The 25,596-nt window shown below is 44.4% G+C and overlaps 2 protein-coding genes and 2 pseudogenes across 4 annotated transcripts in view; 3 read left to right on the forward strand and 1 right to left on the reverse strand.

The window, feature by feature from the left end:
- LOC144698430 (uncharacterized) overlaps positions 1-11,976 on the forward strand; it is a 42,733-nt gene extending 30,757 nt beyond the window's left edge. The window contains exons 3-4 of the mRNA XM_078570372.1: positions 255-850; positions 11,331-11,976. Coding sequence (XP_078426498.1) covers positions 255-850; positions 11,331-11,976 — 1,242 coding nt within the window. The remainder of the gene's footprint in view (positions 1-254; positions 851-11,330) is intronic.
- Positions 4,735-12,197, forward strand: LOC144697241 (uncharacterized). 2 transcript variants are annotated; one of them, XM_078569165.1, is made up of 4 exons: positions 4,735-4,792; positions 7,376-8,124; positions 10,628-11,545; positions 11,629-12,197. In XM_078569165.1, exon 3 carries the CDS (start codon positions 10,736-10,738, stop codon positions 11,324-11,326), a length of 591 nt encoding a protein of 196 aa, XP_078425291.1. In that variant the 5' UTR covers positions 4,735-4,792; positions 7,376-8,124; positions 10,628-10,735; the 3' UTR covers positions 11,327-11,545; positions 11,629-12,197. The 2 variants fall into 2 exon arrangements, with proteins under 2 accessions (XP_078425291.1, XP_078425292.1); XM_078569166.1 differs by lacking the exon at positions 7,376-8,124 and having other exon boundaries at positions 4,737-4,792; positions 11,629-12,168.
- A 6,893-nt stretch (positions 12,198-19,090) lies between these two features.
- LOC144698431 (uncharacterized) lies at positions 19,091-21,989 on the reverse strand (annotated as a pseudogene).
- A 2,262-nt stretch (positions 21,990-24,251) lies between these two features.
- LOC144697626 (large ribosomal subunit protein eL37-like) lies at positions 24,252-25,513 on the forward strand (annotated as a pseudogene). Its single transcript, XR_013580409.1, has one exon. The product of XR_013580409.1 is annotated as a large ribosomal subunit protein eL37-like (transcript).
- The last annotated feature ends 83 nt before the right edge of the window (positions 25,514-25,596 follow it).

Genomic DNA, 25,596 nt, shown 5'->3' on the forward strand with positions numbered 1-25,596 from the left:
ATCATCCGCCTTTAAATGTGGAAGGAGAAATGTTTATTTGTTCTGTCTGAGGGAAAAGATTTCAAACATCAGTGTGACTGGAACAGCACCAAGACACACACACACCCGAGAGAGAGTGTTCCAGTGAACTGACTGTGGGAATAGCTTTAACCAGTTACACAGCCTGAGGAAAACATCACAGTATTCACAGCAGGGAGAGAATGTACATGTGTTCTGTGTGTGGATGAGGCTTCAAGCGATCTTCCAACCAATAGGAACACAAACGCACCCACACAATGGAAAAACTGTGGAAATATGAGGATTGTGGGAAAGGATTCAGTTACCCATCCCTGCTAGAAAACCATCGACGCAGTCACACTGGGGAGAGGCTGTTCACCTGCTCTGAGTGTGGGAAGAGATTCACTCAGTTATCCAACCTAGCATTATACCAGCGAGCTCATACCGGGGAGAGGCCGTTTACCTGCTCAGTGTGTGGGGAGGGATTTACTGGGACATCCCACTTACTGTCACACCGGCGAATTCACATTGAAGAGAAGCCATTCAGCTGCACTTCCTGTGGAAAGAGTTTCAGACAGGCATCCTCCCTCATTTTACACCAGCGAGTTCACACTGGGGAGAGACCGTTCACCTGCTCCACGTGTGCGAAGGGATTCACGGTTTTGCCCACCCTGCTGAGACACCTACGAATTCACACTGAGGAGAAGCCTTTCAGCTGCACTTTCTGTGGAAAGAGGTTCAGGCAGTCTTCCAACCTCGTTTTACATCATCGAGTTCACACTGGGGAGAGACCGTTCATCTGCTCCGTGTGTGGGAAAGGTTTCAATCGGTCATCGAATCTCACTGCACACCAGTGAGTTCACACTGGGGAGAGACCATTCACTTGCTCGCTGTGTGGGAAGGGATTTGCAAAGTCTTTCAACTTGTTGACCCATCAACTTACTCACACTGAGAAGATACCATTCAACTCTCTGTGTGTGGGAAGGGATTCACTCAGTCACGATGCCTCCTGAGACATCAGCAAATTCATAAGTGACTGCAGGGATTGAATTCTGATGTTATTTCTGCTGTTAGTCATGCTTAGTATTGATAATCTGACAATATTTTGTTTCTTTATGCTGATGTTAACAGCCCAATAACTGGGCAGAGTTTAATATTTTGGGATGTCACCGACTTTCGAGGCTGCAATGTCCCTTTTTAAAAGTGCCATCTGTGATCTTTCTCCTTAGTTCAAGAACTCTCAAGAGGAACCCACTTACAATAAAATTATGAACTTTTTTTTGAATCTTAAATTGATCTTTGGTGCAAAATCTACCATTCAGAATCTCAAAGATACAACTACAGGGGTCAAAATATTTTTTTCTTCAAAGGCTCTTGAGATTTTCTTGAGGGCTATTCTTTGATTTTGAAGAACTATTAGTTGGGTTTCAGGGGCTCCTTTTTCATTCTCACTAACTCCTTTATTAGGTGCTACAGTCACACAGTAACATTGTCTTGTGTATTGACGTTGATTTTTTTGGGGGGGTCCCTTCTTTGAATAGACAACAGCACAAATAACCCACACTGTGTATGTATTAAATCTTTTAACTTGGAATCTATAAATAAGATGTTTTTGTTAATTTATTTTAAATTAATCTCCCATACTCCATTTCCTTCATGAAAATTCCAACCATTTGATACAAGGTAACTTATTGGGAATGAACAACCCCTGGACAGTGGGAAAGGAGGAGGCAAAAGTGCAGATATTGAATTTCCTGCGCTTACATGGGAAGATGCCTTGGGAAATTTGTAAGTTCTGTATTTCTAAAAACAAACATATTATAGAAAGGATCTGCCTCATATGCGGTCTCACTGCATGACTGACTGACATTAGACCATAAGACATAGGAGCAGAAATTAGGCCAATCGGCCCATCGAGTCTGCTCTGCCATTCAATCATGGCTGATAAGTTTCTCAACCCCATTCTCCCGCCTTCTCCCCATAACCTTTGATCCCCTTACCAATCAAGAACCTATCTATCTCGGTCTTAAATACACTCAATGACCTGGCCTCCACAGCCTTCTGTGGCAATGAATTCCATAGATACACCACTCTCTGGCTAAAGAAGTTTCTCCTCATCTCTGTTCTAAAAGGTCTTCCCTTTACTCTGAGGCTGTGCCCTCGGGTCCTAGTCTCTCCTACTAATGGAAACATCTTCCCCATGTTCACTCTATCCAAGCCTTTCAGTATTCTGTAAGTTTCAATCAGATCCCCCCTCATCCTTCTAAACTCCATCGCGTATAGACCCAGAGTACTCAAACGTGCCTCATTGTTTTCACTGTCCATGGATAAGCTGAAGTTGCTGCCGAATGTCTGTTTGTGCTCCTTTTCTCTTTGGAAAACTGGTTTGAAAAAGTAGCACTTGGCAGGGTTTATATCAAATCTCCTGACAGTTATATTCACCTATCCTCAAATAAAGACACTTTCTAATATTCTGTCAAGTGAACCTCTTTCTGCATAAAAACAGAACCTGCTGCAATCACCAAAGTAGATTGAACAAATTCCACTTTGTTGACATTAAGTTAACCAGATACTTTTGATCCTTGGTTTCAGGTTTTACTCATTTTATTGGATACTGTTCAAATCATAAAGCGCTTATATATTTGGTAAATAAACGCAGAATGATTTTTGGATCAGATGGTGGAGCAGGAAAAAACTCTCGTCTTTCTGATCTTCATTGTGTGCGTGTTTACATTCAAAATTCATCAGTAACATCACTATACCAGCTGAGATCAGCTTAGAATGGGGATCCTGTATGTTGTCTGTGAGCGTTAACTAGCATATAACTGTTTCAGAATATATCTCAACTTCTAATTTGGCATATGTGATTAGCCAAGGAATTCACAATACTTGGTTACTCAAATATCTGTGCTGTACACTTGTGGGTGTTTCAAAGACATATAAAAATAATCGAGGCTCACTTGGCAGGATGGAGAGAGTTCTGTGCTTCTCTGCAGGTTGATTCACTCCTTACAAGTCTCTCACTGCTATGAAACCTTCTAGTTCTGTCCCAGGGAGACACAGCTCCTCCACACATCACTGACTCAGGCAGCCGGCCAGCGAGCTTCCTTGCTCAAAATGGATGGCAAAGTTGCTCCTCCAATCACAGATTCTGTCTGGAGAAGCAGCAAAATTGAGAGAGACAGAATCTGTTATTTGAGGTGCTGATCCTTACAGGTTCTGTCTCCCACAAACGGGGGTAATTTTTCTTCCAGTGGCTGCTCCCATGATAGAATTTTCACAGGCATTTTGGGGGTGAATTCGTCCCCTACCCCTGTGTATTTTGAACCTAGGTTCTGAAATACTGACACTCTGATTTTAAGGCTTCCTGGAGTAATACACAGATCCTGATCTTGCCACCTAACACCAATCCATATCCTCATCTGAATTCACATTTTCATGTGATTGTCCAATACAGACAACATATATCATTTAATTCCTTTAAACATGGTCCAGCACACCCCCATCACAGACAAACGACAAGAGATTGGCTTTGAAATCAGTGGTTCCTTTATCATCTGTGTTTTTCTGAATGATGACAGCATTAACCTTTTCTTGAGCCTGTCCTAACCCTTCTGCCGGTTCATTTATTGAAACCAGGGACTCTCCTTGTTCTGATGGTGACATTCCCTGTCCAACCAGTTATTCACAGTATATTTACAGTGCTAAAGAAGACCATTCAGCCCATTAAGTCTGTACTGGCTCTCTGAAAAGCGCATTCCACCATGTCCCACTCCCCTGCCTTATCCCTGTAACTTAGCACATCGTCTCTTTTCAGGTAGCAATCCAATTCCCTTTTGAATACATCAATCATCCTGCCTCCACCACCCTTTCAGGAAGTTTCTTCCAGACTCCAACCACTCTCTGGGTGGAAAAAAAAATCATCACATTACTTTTACTCCTTTTGCCAATTATTTTGAATGTGTGCACACTAGTTCTTGATGTTCTCTTGAGTGGGAACAGTTTCATTATTTATCTTGTCCATACCCCTCAGGATTTTGACTACCTCCATCAAGTCTTCTCTCAGCCTTCGTTTCTCCAGTGAAAACAGTCCCAACCTCTCCAATCTATCCTCATAGCTGCAGTTATTCATCCTGGCAAGCATTTTTGTGAATCTCTTCTGTACTCTCTCCAATACCTTCACATCCTCCCTCAAGTATGGTGCCCAGAAACGGACGCAGACTCCAGATGAGGCCAAAATATTGTCTTATACAAGTTCAACATGACCTCCATACGATTGTACTCAATGCCCCTATTAATAAAGTCTAAGATACTAAATGCTTTATTAACTGCTCTCTCAACATGCCCTGTCACCACCAGTGACTTATGTACATATACACCGAGGCCCCTCTGTTCCTGCACCACCATTAGAGGCTTTCCCTTTATTTTACACAGATAAAGTCAGTCAATTGTTTGTGCATTGTTTCATCATGTTGCCACATTTCACTAACAAATGTTGAAATGTTTGCTCCACACCCACGGGGTTTCATCTGTTTAAAGCCACAAACAGAAAGGTCCAGTTTTCTTCTGGAGTTTGAGACAAATCAGCTTTCAAAATGATGCAGAGTTTCAGCCAATGAGGGAGATCCGGGCTCAGCAGCGCCCCTCCTTCACTCCGATTGGTTGAACGAAGAGCCTCTTCCTCTCTCTATTGGTCCGGAGCTGCCGTCAATCACTCCCCGAACATTGTGATCTGGAGCATGCGCAGTGCGGGTAATGGCGATGGAAAGACGCTTGTTTGTCTCAGCTTCAGGCGGTAAGAGAATTTGCGGAGTAGAGGGAGAAACGGAGCCGGTGGGTGGACGGGGCGGGTTCGTAAGTACACGATGCGGCTCCAAACTCAGAATAAGAAGCTACTGGTTCCGAGTTTGTATCTGTGGGACGGAGGCTGCGGGATCGCGTCTCCAGCGAAAGGCCCGGGTTAACGGCCGCCAACTTGAGCGGGGGCAATGTGCAGCAGGGCGCATGCGCAGTCATCCATGTCCTTGTCAGCAGGAGGAGAGAATATTGTGAATTTTCATTCTGGACTGACAGGGATGAGTTTTGGAAACTCCTTCTACAGGGGATCAGCAGGGGAGGATTTACACACAGCAAACTCAATACAGAGATCACATTAAGATCTGACTCGAGTCATTCCATTCATCAGAACCTGGATATTAGCAGCCTTTTGAGTTTGATTCTTGAGTTCCAGGTCATTAACACTCACCGCGTGAAATTTCTTCCTCACATCCCCCCTGTTGATCTTACCGAAAATCTTAAACCTGTGTCTGTGATACTTTTACCTCTGCTCTCCCCAATCACCTATCTGTCATTGTTTAACTTCCTTTCTCTCTAATAATGGGTGTCATTTAGCTTTGTTTAGTATTGTGCTGTTATTTCTGTTGACTGTGTCGAAATGAGGTTTCCACAGCCGCCCATCCCCCGACCATGTGCTGATGACTTACCAGCTTTATCTTCCCACAGTAGCATTCATAATCATGAATTGTTTTTCCATTTCTCTTCCACTTCTGAGCTTATATCGAACATCAGGTCCTGCACCGTTTTTATTCCAGTAATTCATTCTGCACACCCTGAAATAGTGCCTGAACTGCTGAGAATTTCCAGCATTTCCTCTTTATGTTTCAGATTTCCAGCAGCCGCAGTCTGTTGCTATTATTTTATTGCAGGCGTTGCTCACAAAACCAAATCTGGGAACACAGTCAGACCAGATCAGAGATAGTTTGTTGCAGGGTCAGCATTGATGGCTGAATTCAGTCCCTGGCCTCCAGTGTAGGTCCTGTTTCATTGAGTCATAGAATCATGGAAGAGTTACAATACAGACGTCGGTTATTTAAGCCTGTCCCGCCAGTGCTGGCTCTTTGCAAGAGCAAATCAGCTAGTCCCAGTCTCCTGCCCTTTCACTAACAAGACCAGCAGCAGATATTACCAATCCCCAGTTACTTGTGGAGAAAATGATGTTTGACCTTCTTGAACCGCTGCACCCATGTGTTGAAGGTGATCCCACAATGATGTTAGACAAGGAGTTACAGGGTCTTCATCCAAGGATGATGAAGGAACGGTGATATATGTCCAAATCAACAACAACAATGTGTATTTATATAACAACTTGCATGTAATAGAACATTCCAATGTGTTTTCACAGGAGTGTTATACAACAACATTTGACATTAAACCCATAAACGCATAAGGAGATGTTAGGGCAGGTGATGAATAGTTTGGTCAAACATAGTTTTTAAGGAGTATCTTAAAGGAGGAAAATGAGGTAGAGAGACAGAGAGGTTTATGGAGGAAATTCCGCTGCCGAAGGCTCGACCACCAAAGGTGGAGCAATTACAATTGGGAATGTTCAGGATGTCAGAATTAGTGGAGCGCAGATATCTCGGCAGGTTGTGAGGCTGGAGGAGATTACAGAAATAGGGAGGGGCCATAGAGGTATATGAAAATAAGGATGAGAACTTTAAAACTTAGGTTCTTCTTAACCAGGAGCCTTTGTGGGTCAGCGAGTACTGGGGTGATGGGGGTACAAGACTTGGTGTCATGGACAGCAGAGTTTTGGATGACCTCATGTTTACAGGGAGGCTGAATGTGGGAGGACGGCTGGAAGTGTTAAGTCTGGAGGTGACAAAAGAATGGATGAGAGTTTCAGCAAAAGATGAGCAGGGAGTCGGGCAGAGTTGGACGATGTTACTGAGGTGGGAATAGGCAGTCTTGGTGAACATGCATATATGTGGTTTGAAGCTAATTTTTGGGTGAAATATGACTCAGTGGTTTTGAACAGTCTTGTTTGGCCTCAGACAGTTACAGGGAGAGGGATGGAGTCGGTGGCCAGGAAGTGGAATTTGCAGTGGGGACTGAAGACGATGGGTTTGGTCTTCTCAATACTAAAATGGAGGAAATTTCTGTTCATCCAGTACTGGATGTCAGACAAATCAGGACGGTGTGTGAGGTTGGAGGGGAACATGGAGGTGATGGTGTTCACATACACCTGCTATCCTGGCCCTTCTAGGTGGTGGAGGTTCAGGGTTTTGAGTTTCTGTCAAAATTCTGGTTGAGTTGTAATCCCTCTTTTTCAACCCATGCCTCTCCCACCTGACCCTTCTCTCTCTTGTTATCTTCTCCAATCTAGGCCAGTGTCTTGTGGAGGCCCAGACTGGGTGGCAGATTCCCTTCCCTGAAGGACATTAGTGAACCAGTTGGGTTTTTATGACAATCCAGCAGTTTTCATGGTCACTTTTTCCTGGTGCCGGCCCCACAAATTACCAGATTCATTCAGCTCAATTTCACAACCTGCCTTTGTGTTTTTGTGGGTTGTCTCTCACTCCCTTTTCTCTGTTTTCAGTCAATTTCACAGGGTATTATAAGGGGAGGATTTGCAGTCGGGAAACTGAAACCAACCATCACATCAGAATCTGACAGAGTTGCCCAATTTATCGTAACCTGAATATCATTGGAATTTGAACATGGTCGGAGAAAGCACCGTTCACAGTGGAGAGAAACTGTACACGTGTTCTGTGTGTGGACGAGGTTTCAGTCAGTCACCTGGCCTGTCGAAACATAAATGCAGTCAGAATGGGGAGAAACCGTGGAAATGCAGGGACTGTGGGAAGGGATTTAATTACCCATCAGAGCTGGAAAATCATCAGCGAGTTCACACTGGGGAGAGGCCGTTCACCTGCTCTGAGTGTGGGAAGGGATTCACGTGTTCATCCACACTGCTGAAACACCGACGAGTTCACACTGACGAGAGGCCTTTCAAATGTCCAAACTGCGGGAAGTGCGTTAAAAGTTCCCAGGAACTGATGTCCCATCAACGTGTACACACTGACGAGAGACCGTTCAGGTGCACTCACTGTGGGTCTGGGTTCAAGACATTATCTGTCCTCACTGTGCACCAGCGAATTCACACAGGAGAGTGGCCGTTTAGCTGCTCTGAGTGTGGGAAGAGATTCACTCATGCCATCTGCTGACACACCAGCGAGTACACACTGGGGAGAGGCCTTTTAAATGTCCAGACTGTGGGAAATGCTTCAAAAATTCCGTGGACCTCATGCTCCATCAACGTGTTCACACTGATGAGAGACCATTCAGGTGCTGTCACTGTAATTTGTATGTTCATATGTAGGATCTGGATATGATCAGCATTTAAATGTAAGCTTTGAGTTCCAGGTTATTACTACTCGTTGCAAAAAAATTCTTCCTCATATCCTCCCTGTAGATCTTGTGGAAAATCTGAAATCTGTGTCCCACAATCCTTTTACAGTCAAATAATGGGAACAGCTTTCCTTTGCCTACCTTACCTAAATCTATTATAAACTTGTACATGTCTATCAAATCTTCCTTTGATCTACTTTGCTTCAAGGAAAGCAACCTCAGTTTTACCAACCTAACATTTTGACTATAAACCCTAATCCCTGGAACCCTTCTGGTAAATCTCCTCTGCACCCTCTCAAGGACCCTCACATCCTTCATAATGTGTGGTGATCACTGGTTTGCACAGACCCAGATGTTCTGTGTTCGTGTCTGTGATGTCATCACACATTGACAATTGTGCGGTGACATCACCCCGCTCCCCGGGTATTTCCTGAACTGGGAGATTTTTCTCTGACTCCAGTGCTTCTGATATCTTTCCAGCTGCTGGCTCTAGCAGGAGATTTTAATCTTGAAAAGAGTGAAATTGTTTCAGAGGTGAGTATTTTGACCATTCATCGATAATTCAGATTTTTTCATGCTCTGCTCTGTTATCTGTGAGAGGTTCCATGGCTCTGGGGCTGGTGTGGCTCCTTTGCTGTGGATCTGAATCCATGTCCATCCATTGCTCTGTTTCAGCTCTGCCTAATCTCCCTGATCACCTCTCTGCCATTGTCTAACTTCCTCTGTCTCTAATAATGGGTGTGTTTTAGACGTGTTTAGTATTTTACTGTTACTTCTGCCGACCGTGTCTAAATGCGGTTCCCACCGCTGTCCATCCCCTGACCATGTGCTGTTGGTTTACCAGCTTTATCTTCCCACAGCATCCTTCAGAGTCAGGAATTGTTTTTCCGCACTTTAGTCCATTTCTCTTCTGCCTCTGAGCTTAAATTTTCCATCAAACTGTGCACCATTTTTATTCCCTGTAATTCATTCTGTACACTCTGAAATGGTTACTCTTTTTTTCTCCACAGTTATTGCCTGATCTGCTGAGTATTTCCAGTATTTGCTCTTTTTGTTTCAGATTTCCAGCAGCTGCAGTATTTTGCTATTATTTTATTGCAGACGTCGCTCACAGAACTGAGTCGAGAATTACTAACAGACTAATTCAAAGCTGGTTTGTTGCAGGGGAGGCATTGGTTGTAGAAGTTCGTTCCCTGGCCTCCAGTGTAGCTCCTTTTTCATCAAGTCATTGAATCACTGATTAGTTACAATACAGACAGAGGCCATTCAGCCCATCCTGTCTGTGCTGGATCTCTGCAAAAGCAAATCAGCTGATCCCATCCCCTGCCCTTTCACTAACAAGACCAGCAGCAGATATTACCCATCCCCAGTTACCTATGGAGAAGGTGATATTTGACCTTTTTGAACCGCTGCAGTCCATGTGGTGTAGATGCTCCCACAATGATCTTAAATAAGGAGTTACAGGATTTTCACCAAGTAATGATGAAATGTTTAAAATCAACAACAGCAATTTGGATTTATAAAACACTTTTCATGTATTAGACCTTTCCAAGCTGTTGCACAGGAGTTTTATGAATCAGGAGCTTTGTAGGTCAGTAAGCATAGGGGTGATGGGTAAACAAGACTTGGTCTGAGTAAGTCCATGGGCAGCAGAGCTTTGGATGACCTCATGATTACAGGGAGGTTGAATGTGGGAGGCCGGTGGGGAGTATGTTAGGATAGCTAAGTCTAGAGGTAACAAAGGAATGGATGACGGTTTCAGCAGCAAATGAGCTGAGACTGGGGTGGTGTTGGTCAAACTGAGGTGGAAACATACTCTAATCATGATGATGCAGATATGTGGTTGGAAACTAAGTTTGGGGTGAAATATTTCACCATTGTTGTGAATCACCTCCTCAGTCTGTTGTCGGGGAGGGAGATGGAGTTGGTGGTTAGGAAGTGGAATTTGTAGCGGGGACTGAAGACAATGGATTTGGTCTTCCCAATATTTAAATGGAGGAAATTTCTGTTGATCCAGTACCGGATGTCAGAGAAGTCAGGTGTTTGACTTGGAGGGGAGACTTGGAGATGGTGGTGTTTACATACACCTGCTATCTTTGTCCCTCTAAGTGATGGAGGTTGAGGGTTTGGGAGGTTCTGTGAAAGTTCTGGATGAGTTGTAGATATGTAAAATCCCTCTTCTTCACCCCTTGCCTCTCCCACCCCACCGCTTCTCTCTCTTGCTCTCTTCTCCCGTCTTAGTCAGTCTTGTGTTGACCAGTTTGGGAGGCAGGTTCCCTTCTCTGAAGGACATTAATGAACCAATTGGGTTTTTATGACAATCCAACAGTTTTCATGGTCACTTTTTTCTAGTGCCAGCCCCACAAATTACCAAATTCACAATCTGCCTTTGTGTTTTTGTGGGTTCTGTCTCTTATTCTGTTTTAAATCAATTTCACAGGGCATTAAAAGGGAGGATTTGCAGTCAGGAAGCTGAAGCCAAACATCACATCAAAATCTGACAGAATCGCCTAATTTATCATAACCTGAATACCATCAGACTTTGAACATGGAAGGAGACAGCACAGTTCACAGTGAGGAGAAACCGTACACGTGTTCTGTGTGTGGACGAGGCTTCAGTGAATCATCTGACTTGTCAGAACATAAATGCAGTCACAACAGGGAGAAACTGTGGAAATGCAGGGACTGTGGGAAGGGATTTAATTACCCATCTGAGCTGGAAAGTCATCAGCGAGTTCACACTGGGGAGAGGCCATTCACCTGCTCTGAGTGTGGGAAGAGACTCACTCGTTCATCCACCCTGCTGCAACATCGACAAGTTCACACTGACGAGAGACCTTTCAAATGTGTAAACTGTGGGAAGTGCTTTAAAAGTTCCCAGAAACTGACTGGCCATCAACGTGTTCACACTGACGAGAGACCGTTCAGGTGCTCTCTCTGTGGAACTGGGTTCAAGACATTACCTGACCTCACTGTGCACCAGCAAATTCACACTGGGGAGAGACCATTCACCTGCTCTGAGTGTGGGAAGAGATTCACTCAGTCATCCCATCTGCTGACACACCAGCGAGTTCACATGACGAGAGACCTTTTAAATGCCCAGATTGTGGGAAGTGCTATAAAAGTTCCAGGGATCTGATGTTTTATCAACGTGTTCACACTGATGAGAGGCCATTCAGATGCTCTCACTGTGGGACTGGGTTCAGGCGATCTACTGATCTGATTGTCCACCAGCGAGTTCGCACCGGGGAGAGGCTGTTCACCTGCTCCGACTGTGGGAAGGGGTTCATTCATTCATCCAACCTGCTGACACACAAGCGCACTCACACTGGGGAGAGGCCATTCACCTGCTCCGACTGTGGGAAGGGGTTCATTCATTCATCCAACCTGCTGACACACGAGCGCACTCACACTGGTGCGATGCCATTCACCTGCTCTGAGTGTGGGGAGGGATTCACTCAGTCATCCCACCTGCTGACACACCAGCGAGTTCACACTGGTGAGAGACCATTCACATGCTCCAAGTGTGGAAAAGGATTCACTCGATCATCCACCCTTCTGGAACACCAGCGAGTTCACACTGGGGAGTGGCTGTTCACCTGCTCCAACTGTGGGAAGGGATTCACTCGGTCATCCCACCTGCTGACACACAAGCGCACTCACACTGGGGAGAGGCCATTCACCTGTGCTGAATGTGGGAATGGGTTCAGTCAGTCATCCAACCTGCTGACACACCAGCAAATTCACACTGGGGAGAGGCCGTTCACCTGTTCTGAGTGTGGGAAGTGATTCACACAGTCATCCAACCTGCTGGTACATCAGCGAATTCACAAGTAACTATAGTGATTGGATTTTTCTGTTAATGATATTTGGGATGAACCATTGTTCATTGGGGTCTGTTTCTGCTGATGTTAATAAACTCTAGGCCACTTATTGTAGCTAATACTATGGATAAAATCCAAATAAAAGAGCTTTGTGTTCAACACACTGTTGAATCTTTTTCATAAACTAACATGAGTTTGTTCCTTTTGAAGTGCTCTCCCTTTCCCTAGTATCATCTACTCTCACCTCCAACAACAAGTGTGAGGAACTCGTGGAACTTCTTCGTCACTAAGATTGAGACAAGCTGATCAGCTGCCTCTGCTGCTTCCCTCCCTTCCACAAGCTCAACGGGACAAACTGTCCCTCAAGTTCCCTCTTGTCTATGCCCTGAATTTGCATCTTTCTCCAGCCTCTCTCCTATCCTCCATCTCCTTCAGTGCTCATTTTGTCCATGAGACCTGCCTTCTGCTCCTTTGACCCTATTCTCGCAAAACTGTTGGCCATCCATCCTCCCCATGTTAGTTAATATTGTTAACAGTTCTCCCTCTTTTTTGATACTGTCCGTCTCACCTTTAAATTCATTCTCATCATCCATCTTAAAAAAAAAAACCTCTTTAACCCACCGTTTTTGCAAACTACCACCCCGTGTCCAACCTGCCTTTCCTCTCCAAAGTCCTTGTACTTGGTGTCCCCCAAGGATCTATCCTTGGTCCCTCCTATTCCTCATCTACATGCTGCCGATTGATGACATCATCCAAAAGCACCGTGTTAGTTTTCACATGGACACTGACAATGCCCAGCTCTACCTCACCACCATCCCTCTCCATTCCTCCACTGTTACTAAATTATCAAACTGCTTATCCAACATCCAGTACTGTATAAGCAGAAATTTCCTCCAATTAATAATTGGGAAGACCAAAGCCCAATTTGAACCCAAGATAACATTCTGACTACATATCTAACCATCACTAATACCAGATATTTCAATCTCCATAACGTCGCCTGTCTCCACCCCACCCCAGCTCATGTGCTACTGAAACTTCCATCCATGCCCATGTTACCTTTAGACTTGGCGATTCCAATACATTTCTGACCAGCCTCTCATGTTCACCCCACCCCGACATGGAAACGTGAGATCATCCAAAACTCTGCTGCCCGTGTGCTTTCTCACACCAAGTGCTGTTCACCCATCACCCCCTGTGCTCACTGACCTACATTGGCTTCTGGTCAAGCAATGCCTCAATTTTAAAATTTACATTCTTGTTTTCAAATCCATCCATGACCTCAACCTTCCCAATCTCCATAATGTCCAATTTCACACTCTCTGATATATCTGCGCTCCCCTCATTCTATCCTCTTAGAGCATCCCTGATTTTAATTACCCCAGGGCATAGGCATGGAGCTCTGAAATTTAATTTTTTTACAAAAAATATACTTTATTCATAAAACATCTGAAAGAACATTAAGAAACATTTCGAAATGGCCATCACAAAAAGTGCAATCAGATTCAACTTTTACACATGGATCACGAGGTGTTTCAATACAATAAATTAATATTACAGTCATTTCAATATGGTCATTACAGACAGTCAGAGTGCAATGGTATTTGAGTTATCAACATACATCATGTTGCACTCTGTGGTACAATTATAATACATTTAGTATTCACTACAATCTTTGTGGGACGAACAGTCCGAGGGGTCTATACAATTCCCAGCCCCTTGGTGCACTATGGCAGAAAGGTCTTAGACAGTGACTTTTTCGCATTGCACCTTTGCGGTGGCTGCCCCAAGCTTTAGTGCATCCCTCAGCATGTAGTTCTGGACCTGGGAACGTGCCAGTCTGTAACACTCGGCTGGGGACAACTCTTTGCACTGGAAGACCAACAAGTTTCGGGCAGACCAAAGAGCATCTTCACCCGAGTTGATGATCCTCCAGCTGCAGTTGATGTTTGTCACATTGTGTGTCCCCTGGGAACAGCCCGTAGAGCACAGAGTCCTGCGTCACAGCACTGCTCGGGATGAACTTGGACAAAAACCACTGCATCTTTCTCCAGACCTTCTTTGGAAAGGCACATTCCACAAGGAGTTGAACAATGGTCTCTTCACCCCCGTAGCCATCTCTAGGGCAACGTGATGAAGCTCTGAAACTCCCTCCCTAAACCTCTCAGCCACTCTCCTGATTAAATATGCTTGTTACAATCTGCCTCTCGAATCCAGCTTTTGGCCATCGACCTTAATATCGCCCTTCGTGACTCAGTCTCTAATTCTGCTTTATGAAGCTCCTCTTAAGCACCTTGCAAAGTTTTACAACAATAAACATGTTCTATAAATGCAAGCTGTTACTCTCACAACAGCCAGTTTGCACAATGTAAGATTCCAAAAACAGTAATTAGATGAATAATCAATTAGTCAAGTTGTTTTTTTGGTGATGTTAGTTAAAGCACAAATGTTGGTCCCACTGCACCAGGAAGAAGGGAGAATGAGGAGAGGCAGCATAAACTAAATGGTACAATTTTAAACAGGGTGCAGGAACAGAGTGATCTGGGATTGTAAGTGAAAAAATCCTAGAATACGACAGGACAAGTTGAACAAACTGACAAAAGCTAATGGGGACCTTGGATTTATCAATAGAGGCATGGAGTACAAAAGAAAATCAGTTATCCTGAATCTTTATAAATCTGGGGTTAATCCTAAACTGAAATATTGTGTTCAGTTCTGAGTCCCACACTTCAGGAAAAATGTCAAAGCCTCAGAGAGGATGTAAGGAATATTTACCAGAATGGTTAATAGGGATGAGGACTTTCCGTTATGTGGAGAGACTGGAGAAGCTGGGATTGTTCTCTTTAGAGCAGAGAGGTTAGGGAATGATTTCATGGCAATGTTGATATTTTTTAGGAGTTTTCCTCTGCTTAGGGAGAAATTGATTCCATTGGCAGGATGGCTGGTGACCACAGAACACAGATTCAAAATAATTGGCAAAAATCCAAGGTGAAGATTAGGGGAGAGTATTTTAGTCAGTGAGTTATCATGATCTGGAGCAGATTGTCTGAATGACCGGTGGAAGCAGATCCAATAGTAACAATCAAAAATTTTTTGGACTTTTACTTAATAAGGAAAGATTTGGAGGGCTATTGGAAAAGAGCAGGGGAATGGGACAGATTGGTAACATTCTCAGAGACAATACAGGCACAGTGGGCTGAATGGCCACCATCCGTGCTCTGTGGTTCTATCATATGGTATTTACTATGAATCATTATATTATTATAGATCATAGAAGCCCTAACAGGACAGCAGAGAAAGAGGCTCCCACCATTGACCTACCACCGTGCTAAATGGGATAGATTTGAACAGATCTAACAATTCAAGACTGGGCATCCATGAGGCACTGTGGGCCATCAGCAGCAGCAGAATTGTACTTGAAAACAATCTGTAACCTCATGGCCTGGCATATCCTCAACTCTACCCTTACCACCAAGTCAGATTATCACCCCTGGTTGAATGAAAAGTGCAGGAGGGCATGCCAGGAGCAGCACCAGGCATACCTAAAAATGAGGTGTCAACCTGGTGAAGCTGCAACACAGGACTACTTGCATGTCAAACAGCATAAGCAGCAAGTGATAGACAGAGATAAATGATTCCACAACCAATAGTTCAAATCTAAGCTCTGCAGTCCTGTCACATCCAGTCGTAAATGGTGGTGGACAATTAAACAACTCACTGGAGGAGGAGGTTCCACAAACATCCCCATCCTCAATGACGGAGGAGCCCAGCACATCAGTGCAAAAGATAATGTTGAAGTGTTCACAACAGTCTTCAGCCAGCAGTGCCGAGTGAATGATTCATCTTGGCCTCCTCCAGAGGTCCCAGCATCACAGATGCCAGTCTTCAGCCAATTCGATTCACTGCATGTGACATCAAGAAATAGCTGAAGGCACTGGATATTGCAAAGGCTATGGGTCCTGACAATATTCCGGGAAGAGTACTGGAGACTTGTGCTCCAGAACTTCCAGTGCCCCTACCCAAGCTGTTCCAGTACAGCTACAACACTGGCATCTACCTGGCAATGTGGAAAACTGGGCAGGTATGTCCTGTACACAAAAAGCAGGACAAATCCAACCTGGCCAATTACCACCCCATCAGCCTACTCACAATCATGAGTAAAGTGATGGTAGGGGCATCAACAGTGCTATCAAGCAGCGGTTGCTTAGCAATAACCTGCTCAATGACACTCGGTTTGTGTTTTGCCAGGGTCACTCAGCTTCTGACCTCATTAAAGCCTTGGTTCAAACATGAACAAAAGAGCTGAACTCCAGAGGTGAGATGAGAGTGACTGCCTTTGACATCCAGGCAGCATTTGACTGAGTGTGGCATCAAGGAGCCCTAGCAAAACTGGAATCAATAATTTGAGGTAATAACACAGTGTAATGAGAAAGGAAATTCAATAGCAGGATTGGGGAGCTGGGACTTGTAACTGAAGATTTGAGAACTGAAATGATCTGGAGTAAGAAAGGAGAAATTACAAGAAACCAAATAATCAGTAACAGGACATCAATTGGTCTCTTGTCAAAGAGAAATCGACAATTCATTACAACTCATCAATAAACTCCAACTGTCAGAATGCACATGGTTCATTCCTGAATGTGATTTCTCTCTTTATTCTTTATGGAATGTGGGCGTTGCTGACAAGGCCAGCATTTGTTGCCCATCCCTAATTACCCTTGAGAAGGTGCTGGTGAGCCACCTTCTTAAATACAACTGAATGGCTTCTTTGGCCAATTCAGAGGGCAGTTAAGAGTCAACAACATTACAGTAGGTCTGGAGTCACATGTAGGCCAGGCCGGGTATGGATAGCAGATTTCCTTCCCTGAAGGACATTAGTGAACCAGGTGGGGTTTTAGAACAATTGACGATAGTTGTCATGGTCACCGTTACTGAGACTCACTTTATATTATAAATATATTAATTCAGAACCGTGGAAGAGTCATATTGGACTTGAACCATTAACTCTGTTTCTCTCTCCACAGATGCTGCAGGACCTATTAAGTTTTTCCAGCATTTTCTGTAGATGAGGCTGGATGCACAAATGAATCCTTTCCCAAATATGCAACAGATGAACAACATTTCCCTGGTAGAAAGGATGTTTCCTCTTGAGTCCAGAACTAGGGAGCACTGTATAAAAATTAGGGGTCACCCATTTAAAACGGAGACAAGACAAATTTTTTTCTCTCAGAACGTCATGAGTCTTCTGAACTCTCTTCCTGAAAAGGTGGTGAAAGCGAAGTCTTTGAATATTTTTAAGGTAGAGGTGAATAGATTCTTGGTAAGCAAGGGGGTAATAGGTTATTGGGAGTCAGCGGGATGCAGATTTGAGGCTATAATCAGATCAGCCTATCCTGCTCCTTGTTCGTATGTATGTTCATATGCCTCAGAAGGCAGTGGAGGCAGGGTCACTGAATACTTTTAAGCCTGAGGTAGATAGATTTTTGTTAGGGAAACAATAGTTATTGGGGGTAGATGGGAATGTGGAACTTGAAACACAAACAGATCAGCCATGATCTTATTTAATGGCGGAACAGGCTCGAGCGGCCGAATGACCTACTTCTGCTCCTAATTCGTATGTTCGTATGAAGTCGTTGGTGTATCTTGAGGCTGAATAAGTAAGTGAATCTTTTCCCACACACACAGAAAGTTTTACTGCTTCTCCCCAGTGTGAACTTGCTGGTGTTTCTGGAGTCTGGATGATCTGATGAATCGTTTTCCACACAAGGAGCCAATAAACGGCCTCTCCCCCATGTGGCAATATCGCTGTTTTTCCAGCAGGAACGGACAAATGAATTGCTTCCCATACTCCCCACATTTCCATGGTTTCTCCGTACAGCGGGTGTCCTTGTCTCTCCAGGTTGGATGATCAGTTGAAGCCTTACATAGGATTAACAGGATATACAGCACACAAACAGGCCATTTGGCCCAACCAGTCCATGTCAGTGTTTATGTTCCACTCGAGTCTCCTCCCATTTTGTAGGTCTAAAGCTACCATCGTAACCTGATATTCTCTTCTTCCTCAAATACTTGTCCAGCTTCCCCTTAAATACATCCAAGATATTCACTTCACCCACTCCCTGTGGTAGTGAGTTCCACAATCTCACTACTCTCTGAGTGAAGAAATTTCTTCTGAATTCCCTATTGGATTTGTTGGTGACTATCTTATATTGATGGTCTCTAGTTTTGCTCTTCCCCACAAGACAAAACATTTTCTCTGCATCCTCTCTATCAAAACCTCTCATCATTTTAAAGACCTCGATTAGGTCACCCCCTCAGCCTTCTTTTTTCAAGAGAAGAGACCCACCCTGTCAATCATTTCCTGATATGTAAACCCACAAATTTCTGGTATCATCATTATAAATCTTCTCTGCTCCCTCTCCAGTGTCTCTGTATCCATTTTATAATATGGGGAGCAGAGAAATGGAAAGCTCAATTTGCTGAGAAGAGGGTCCAGAGAAAACAGAGACCAGTGAATCCTGCACCTGCTCAGCCAACGGTCTTCCTCTGCAGCAATTACAACAGGAAGTAATGTCCTGTCAGAGTGAGGCTCCTGAATGTTTCCTTTTGTGGTTAAGAGCAAAATTATTCCCAATATATTATCATTGTCTAATCTCTGTTACATCCTCAAAACATTCAACAAGGTTGGTCAGACAAGATTTTCCCTTTTGAAATCCATGCTGACTGTTCATTGTTATATTTCACATTTCTAGATGCTCTTCTATTCTCACCTTTAGAAGAGATTCTGTTATTTTTCCTGCCACCGATGTTAAGCTGAATGGTCTATAATCCCCTGGACATGTCCTGTCCCCCTTCTTAGATACAGGAATTACACTGACGATCCACCAGTCCTCTGGTGCTACACCTTTTTAATAAATTATTAAGCATGAGCAGCACAGCCACTGCCATTTCTTCCCTACATTCTTTGACAATACGTGAATTCAATCCATCTGGACCACTTTATCCCTTTCATTTATTCAGTACATCTTTTCTTGACTTTCGATGCACTTATCTCATTCCTCATCTCACCTTTCTATATTCTATTGACCTGTTGTCTCTCCCTGAGAAACAAAAAGGCAAAATAATTATTTAATACTTCTGCCATCTCTCTATCGTTCCCTGTGGTATTATCCTGTCTAATCCCTTAAAGCTTCAATTCCCATCACAACCATCATTTTTTATAAATGTTGTAAAATATTTTACTATTTTGTTCATATTTCTTGATAATTTAATTTCACAATGGAGGTGCCACTGTGAAGAATGTGCAAGTCAGTAAGAATTGTCAGCAAGGATTAATCAGCACTTTCTAATTGGAAATGTTAATCAGTGGAACCTTCCAGACACTGAATTGTAGAGTTTGCAACAACGGTCAATTTAGGACTGAAGTAAAAGTTCATAATTTTATTGTAAACTAGCTCCTGTCAAGAGTTCTTGAATTAAGGGGAAAGATCGCAGATGGTGCATTTAAAAGGGGACACTGCAGCCCTGAAAATCAGCGACAGATCCAAAATATTGAACTCCAGTCAGTTAACATTGGAAGGAACAAAGTAAATATTGTCAGAGTATCAGTCTTGGATATGAGTAACAGCATCAATTACAGCAGAATCCAATCCCTGTAATCACTTATGAACTCGCTGTGTGTGAACGGGTGTTGTGACTGAGTGAATCTCTTCCCACACATGGAGCTGGTGAACGGCCTCTCCCCAGTATGATCTAGCTGGTGTGTGAGCAGGTGAGAGGACTGAGTGAATCCCTTCCCACACACGGAGCAGGTGTACAGTCTCTCCCCGCTGTGAATTCGCTGGTGTGTCAGCAGGTTACATGAGTGAGTGAACCCATTCCCACATACGGAGCATATGAATGGCCTCTCCCCGGTGTGACTTCGCTGATGTCTCAGCATGTTGTTTAACTGAGCGAATTCCTTCCCACACTCAGAGCAGGTGAATGGCCTCTCCCCAGTGTGAACTCTTTGGTGTTTCAGCAACTGGGATGAATTAGTGAATCCCTTCTCACACACCGAGTAGGTGAATGGTCTCTCCCCAGTGTGAATTTTCTGGTGTATCAGCAAAGTAGTTGACTGAGTGAATCCCTTCCCATACATGGAGCAGGTGAATGGTCTCTCCCCAGTGTGGATTCGCTGATGTGCAGTGAGGTTGGATGAACACCTGAACCTCTTCCCACAGTCAGTGCAGCTGAACGGTCTCTCCTCAGTGTGAGCTCGCTGGTGTGACTGGAGGCAGAAAGACTGAGGAAATCCCTTGCCACACACTGAGCAGATGAACGGCCTTTCCCCAGTGTGACTGCGTCGATGGTTTTCCAGTTGGGATCGGTAATTGAATCCTTTCCCACAGTCCTTACATTTCCACGGTTTCTCCATGGCGTGGGTGTTCTTGTGTCTCTCCAGGTTGGATGATCAGTTGAATCCTCGCCCACACACAGAAAACGTGTATGGTCTCTCCCCTCTGTGAATGGTTGATGTTTTTTCAGGCTGTGTTCTGCAGTCAGTGCACTAGAACACTCTCACTTGGGTGTGCCTCTCTCTTTCTGTGTTTTTCCAGTCATACTGATGTTTGAAATAATTTCCCTCACTCAGAACAGACAAATATTTCTCCTTCCACATTCAAAGACCAATGATATTCAGGTCCTTATGAATTGGGTGACTCTATTAGAACTTGATGTGATGTTTGGTTTGAATTTTCCATCTGCAAATCCTTCCCTTCTGATACCCTGTAAAAGGAGTTTACAACAGTTACCGCTGTCAGTGGAGGACAGAAATTCAGAGCAGACTATTCTAATTTCTAAGAAACATTTATTCCTCTCGTTTCCCCAAAGGTTTAACTCCCTGTCCCACACACTCTCCCTTCTTAATCATTTCCTCTCCTGGTCACTGGGGTCTCTCTTCCCCAACAAGGAGGCCATACATGCACCCCGGTCCCTGAAGCAGCCCCACCTTTATAAGATCGTACAAAATAGGAGCAGCAGTCAGCCATTGGAGTGGAATGAAGACCAGAATCAGATCGGCCATCAAGATAATAAGATCATGGCTGATCTGATTCTGGCCTTCATTCCATTTTTTTCTCAGCACCCATAACCCATAACTAGTGGATCAAAAATCAGTGCAACTAACTCAGCAATGTGTGCAATGACCCAGCCTTCACTGATCTCTAGTGAATTCCAAAGAATTGGTGAAAGTCGACGAGGAAAAATATGTGAACAGATAAAATGGATCAGTGACAGACATTTAAGGAGATAATTCATAACTGAAAGAAAGACTACGAGGAGGATTTAAAAAAATATTCGTTCGTGGGATGTGGGCGTCGCTGGTTGGGCTAGCATTTATGGCCTGTCCCTAATTTCCCTTGTTCAGAGGGCATTTAAGAGTCAACAACATTGGTCTGGTGAACCAGTTGGGTTTTTACAAAAAATGGCAATGGTTTCACGGTCATTAGAATTTTAATTCCAGGTTTTTATTTTAATTCAAATTCCACCATCTGCTGTGGTGGGATTCTCTGGGATGCTAGTCCAGTGACAATACCACTATTTCACCGCCTCACCAACGACAGAAGTTGAGGATTTTACCATATCAACAGAAATGTTGCAAAATACTGCAAAGATTAATCGCCCTGAAGCCCCGCCCACTCTCCCTTCCCTCACCAAGATGGCCACCCATGGCACGCTGAACAAGCCCCGCCTTCTTCTACCAAAATGGCGATCGGTTGCCCGGGAAACCCAGGTCTGTCACCGGGGACGAAGCACCGCCTCCCCGATTTCTACTCGCAAGATGGCGGCCAGTGAGCCCGGTCCCCCGGGGTAAACACGGGGCCTCAGGCCTACACCAGAAGTTGATCCAGTTCGCAATCCGTCCGCGGTTTCCATTCCTACCCTGTGCTCACAATCTCCTCCCACCTCCCGAACCGTCCGCTCCTCCTCTGTCACCATGACTGACACTGAGCATGCTCAGAGCGCACACCCGCACTGCACCTGCGCACTGGACTCCTATTGTCGTTGGAAAAACTCAGCAGGTCTGGCAGCATCGGCGGAGAAGAAAAGAGTCGACGTTTCGAGTCCTCATGACCCTTCAACAGAACTGAGTAATATTAGGAGAGGGGTGAAATATAAGCTGGTTTAAGGTGGGGGGTGGGGGGGAGAGAAGTTGGAGAGGGGTGGGGGGCGTTGTAGGGACAAGCAAGCAGTGATAGGAGCAGATAATCAAAAGATGTCACAGACAAAGGAACAAAGGTGTTGAAGGTGGTGATATTATCTAAACGAATGTGCTAATTAAGAATGGATGGCAGGACACTCAAGGTACAGCTCTAGTGGGGGTGGGGTGGAAAGACTAACATGGCATTAAAGGTATAGATTTAAAAATAATGGAAATAGGTGGGAAAAGAAAAATCTATATAATTTATTGGAAAAAACAAAAGGGAGGGGGAAGAAACGGAAAGGGGGTGGGGATGGAGGAGGGAGTTCAAGATCTAAAGTTGTTGAATTCAATATTCAGTCCAGAAGGCTGTAAAGTGCCTAGTCGGAAGATGAGGTGCTGTTCCTCCAGTTTGCGTTGGGCTTCACTGGAACAATGCAGCAAGCCAAGGACAGACATGTGGGCAAGAGAGCAGGGTGGAGTGTTAAAATGGCAAGCGACAGGGAGGTTTGGGTCTTTCTTGCAGACAGACTGCAGGTGTTCTGCAAAGCGGTCGCCCAGTTTACGTTTGGTCTCTCCAATGTAGAGGAGACCACATTGGGAGCAACGAATGCAGTAGACTAAGTTAGGGGAAATGCAAGTGAAATGCTGCTTCACTTGAAAGGAGTGTTTGGGCCTTTGTACGGTGAGGAGAGAGGAAGTGAAGGGGCAGGTGTTGCATCTTTTGCGTGGGCATGGGGAGGTGCCATAGGTGGGGGTTGAGGAGTAGGGGGTGATGGAGGAGTGGACCAAGGTGTCCCGGAGGGAACGATCCCTACGGAATGCCGCCGGGCGGGTGAAGGGAAGATGTGTTTGGTGGTGGCATCATGCTGGAGTTGGCGGAAATGGCGGAGGATGATCCTTTGAATGCGGAGGCTGGTGGGGTGATAAGTGAGGACAAGGGGGACCCTATCATGTTTCTGGGAGGGAGGAGAAGACGTGAGGGCCTTATTGTAATCTCCTTTAACAGGGCTTTAGAAGGGGAAGATTTGCAGATCGGTAACTCAAACCAAAAATCACATCAAGATCTGACAGAATGACTCAGTTCATCCAGATCTGAATATCATCGGCTTTTGAATGTGGAAGGAGAAAGATTTCAAACAACAGGAAAAAGCACCGAGACACACACGCACCCGAGTGAGAGTGTTCCAGTGCACTGATTGTGGAATGAGCTTTAACCAGTTACACAGCCTAAACACAAACAGAACCATTCACCGTGTGGAGAAGCCATACACATGTTCTGTGTGTGAACGAGGTTTCAACTGATTATCCAACCTGGAAAGACTTAAGGACACAGACACCATGGAGAAACCATGGAAATGTGGGGACTGCGGGAAGGGATTCAATTACCCATCGCAGCTGGAGATTCATCAACACAGTCACAATGGGGAGAAGCCGTTCTCCTGCTCTGTGTGTGGGGAGGGATTCACATTATCATCCAGCTCACAGATACACCAGAGGACTCACACCGGGGAGAAGCTGTTAACCTGCTCCGTGTGTGGGAAGAAATTCAATTTTTTGTCCCAGCTGCTGAGACACCAGCTAGTTCACATTGATGAGAGGCGGTTTAACTGCTCTGATTGTGAGAAGAGCTTTAAAAGACGAGAGGACCTGGTCAAGCACCAATTTGTTCACACTGAGAGACGGTTCAGTTGCTCTCACTGTGGGAAAGTGTTTAGACAATCACTGAACCTCATAAAACACCAACAAGTTTACACTGGGGAGAGGGCACTCACCTGCTCCGTGTCAACTATCTCACCTCAGCTCACATCAACTTGTTCACACTGATAACAGACCCTTCCAATGTTCAGAATGTGAGAAGACCTTTAAAACTGCAGGTGATCTTCTGAGACACCAGCAAATTCACACTGAGGAGAGGCCATTCCCCTGCTGTGTGTGTGCAAAGGGATTTATTTGTTTGACCAACCTCAAGTTACATCAGCGAGTTCACTTTGATCGGAAACCTTTCCAATGTTCTGACTGTGAGATGAGCTTTAAAACTACAAGGGATCTGCTGACACACCAGCAGGTTCACACTGGGGAGAGGCCATTCACCTGCTCCGTGTGTGGGAAGGGATTCATTCGTCTAGCTCACCTCAATTCACATCAACTTGTTCACACTGATAACAGACCTTTCAAATGTTCTGAATGTGAGAAGACTTTTAAAGCCACGGTGTTCTGCTGAGACACCAGCGGGTTCACACTGAGGAGAGGCCATTCACCTGCTCTGTGTGTGGGAAAGGATTCACTCATTCATCTCACTTAATGAGACACCAGCGATTTCACAGTTGAATGGAGGGGTTGTATTCTGCTGTTATTGTTGCTGTTAAGCACCTCCAGGACTAAACCAGGTTCATTCTGACATTTGGGCTGATGTTAATAATGTTTCAGAGGGGACTCCTTAAGAAGGACTATCTCCTGCATGCATTGCTCTCAAGAATCAATACCCACCACCAGAAATAGTGTTATATATTAAGCTGTATGACACATCTTACAACCTTACCAATGTTGGTAATAATATCTGAATAGTTGGGTGGACGCAGATGGGAAAGGGATTATGAAAAAGGATATTGAAGAAAAGAACGAGGTAAACTAGAATGGAGAAATAACAATGGGATTGGCTGAATACTGTGGAAATAAAACTGGGAAACAAGAAACACTGGTTATTAAGATTGGTGGAGTAAATCTGTCTGGGAGACAATCAGCATCAAGACATCTGATTCAATAGATTTGTGTCATGTAACAAATAAGAAAAAATAGCAATTCCCATTAGCAGATCTACCAAGGTATAGGTCAAACTGAGCCAGAGGATCTGCTTTCATAACCGTAGAGATGTTATAATATTACATTACAATGTGATGAACCATTTAACAGAGCCACTGATCGATGTTGGTAAAATGTCTGCAATGGCTCTCCAGCGCACAGTGAAAATGACAAAGGGAACATCGTCATTTGGTAAGAGGTGGAACAAGACCCATACTCTTTGCCAGCGATGTGGGGCTAAAGCATTTCACCTGCAGAAATCGACCTGCGGCAAATGTGCCTACTCTGCCAAGAGAAGGAGGAAGTATAACTGGAATGCTGAGGCCAAAAGGAGAAACACAACTGGTATAGGCCGCATGAGTGCACCTGAAAGTTGTGTATCACCGATTCAGGAATGGATTCCATGAAGGGACTACCTGGAAGCCCAGATGTTCCACAATGGCTTCCTCCAGCACTGCATAAACTACCAGTGTATCTACACAACAAATAAAGCTATGGTTTGGAAAGTTTAAAAACAAAATGTCTGCATTCCCATTTTTATTGTATGGAAATTATAACAGTGTGTTTGGAAACAATTTAGAGACACAAGCACAAACTTAAGAT

Source organism: Cetorhinus maximus, chromosome 23 (genome assembly GCF_964194155.1).
Source record: "Cetorhinus maximus chromosome 23, sCetMax3.hap1.1, whole genome shotgun sequence".
NCBI lineage: Eukaryota > Metazoa > Chordata > Chondrichthyes > Lamniformes > Cetorhinidae > Cetorhinus > Cetorhinus maximus.

What these genes read in the sequence shown, in the direction of transcription:
- LOC144697241 (XM_078569165.1), top strand. Translation starts at nt 10,736, where the DNA reads ATGGAAGGAGACAGCACAGTTCACAGTGAGGAGAAACCGTACACGTGT.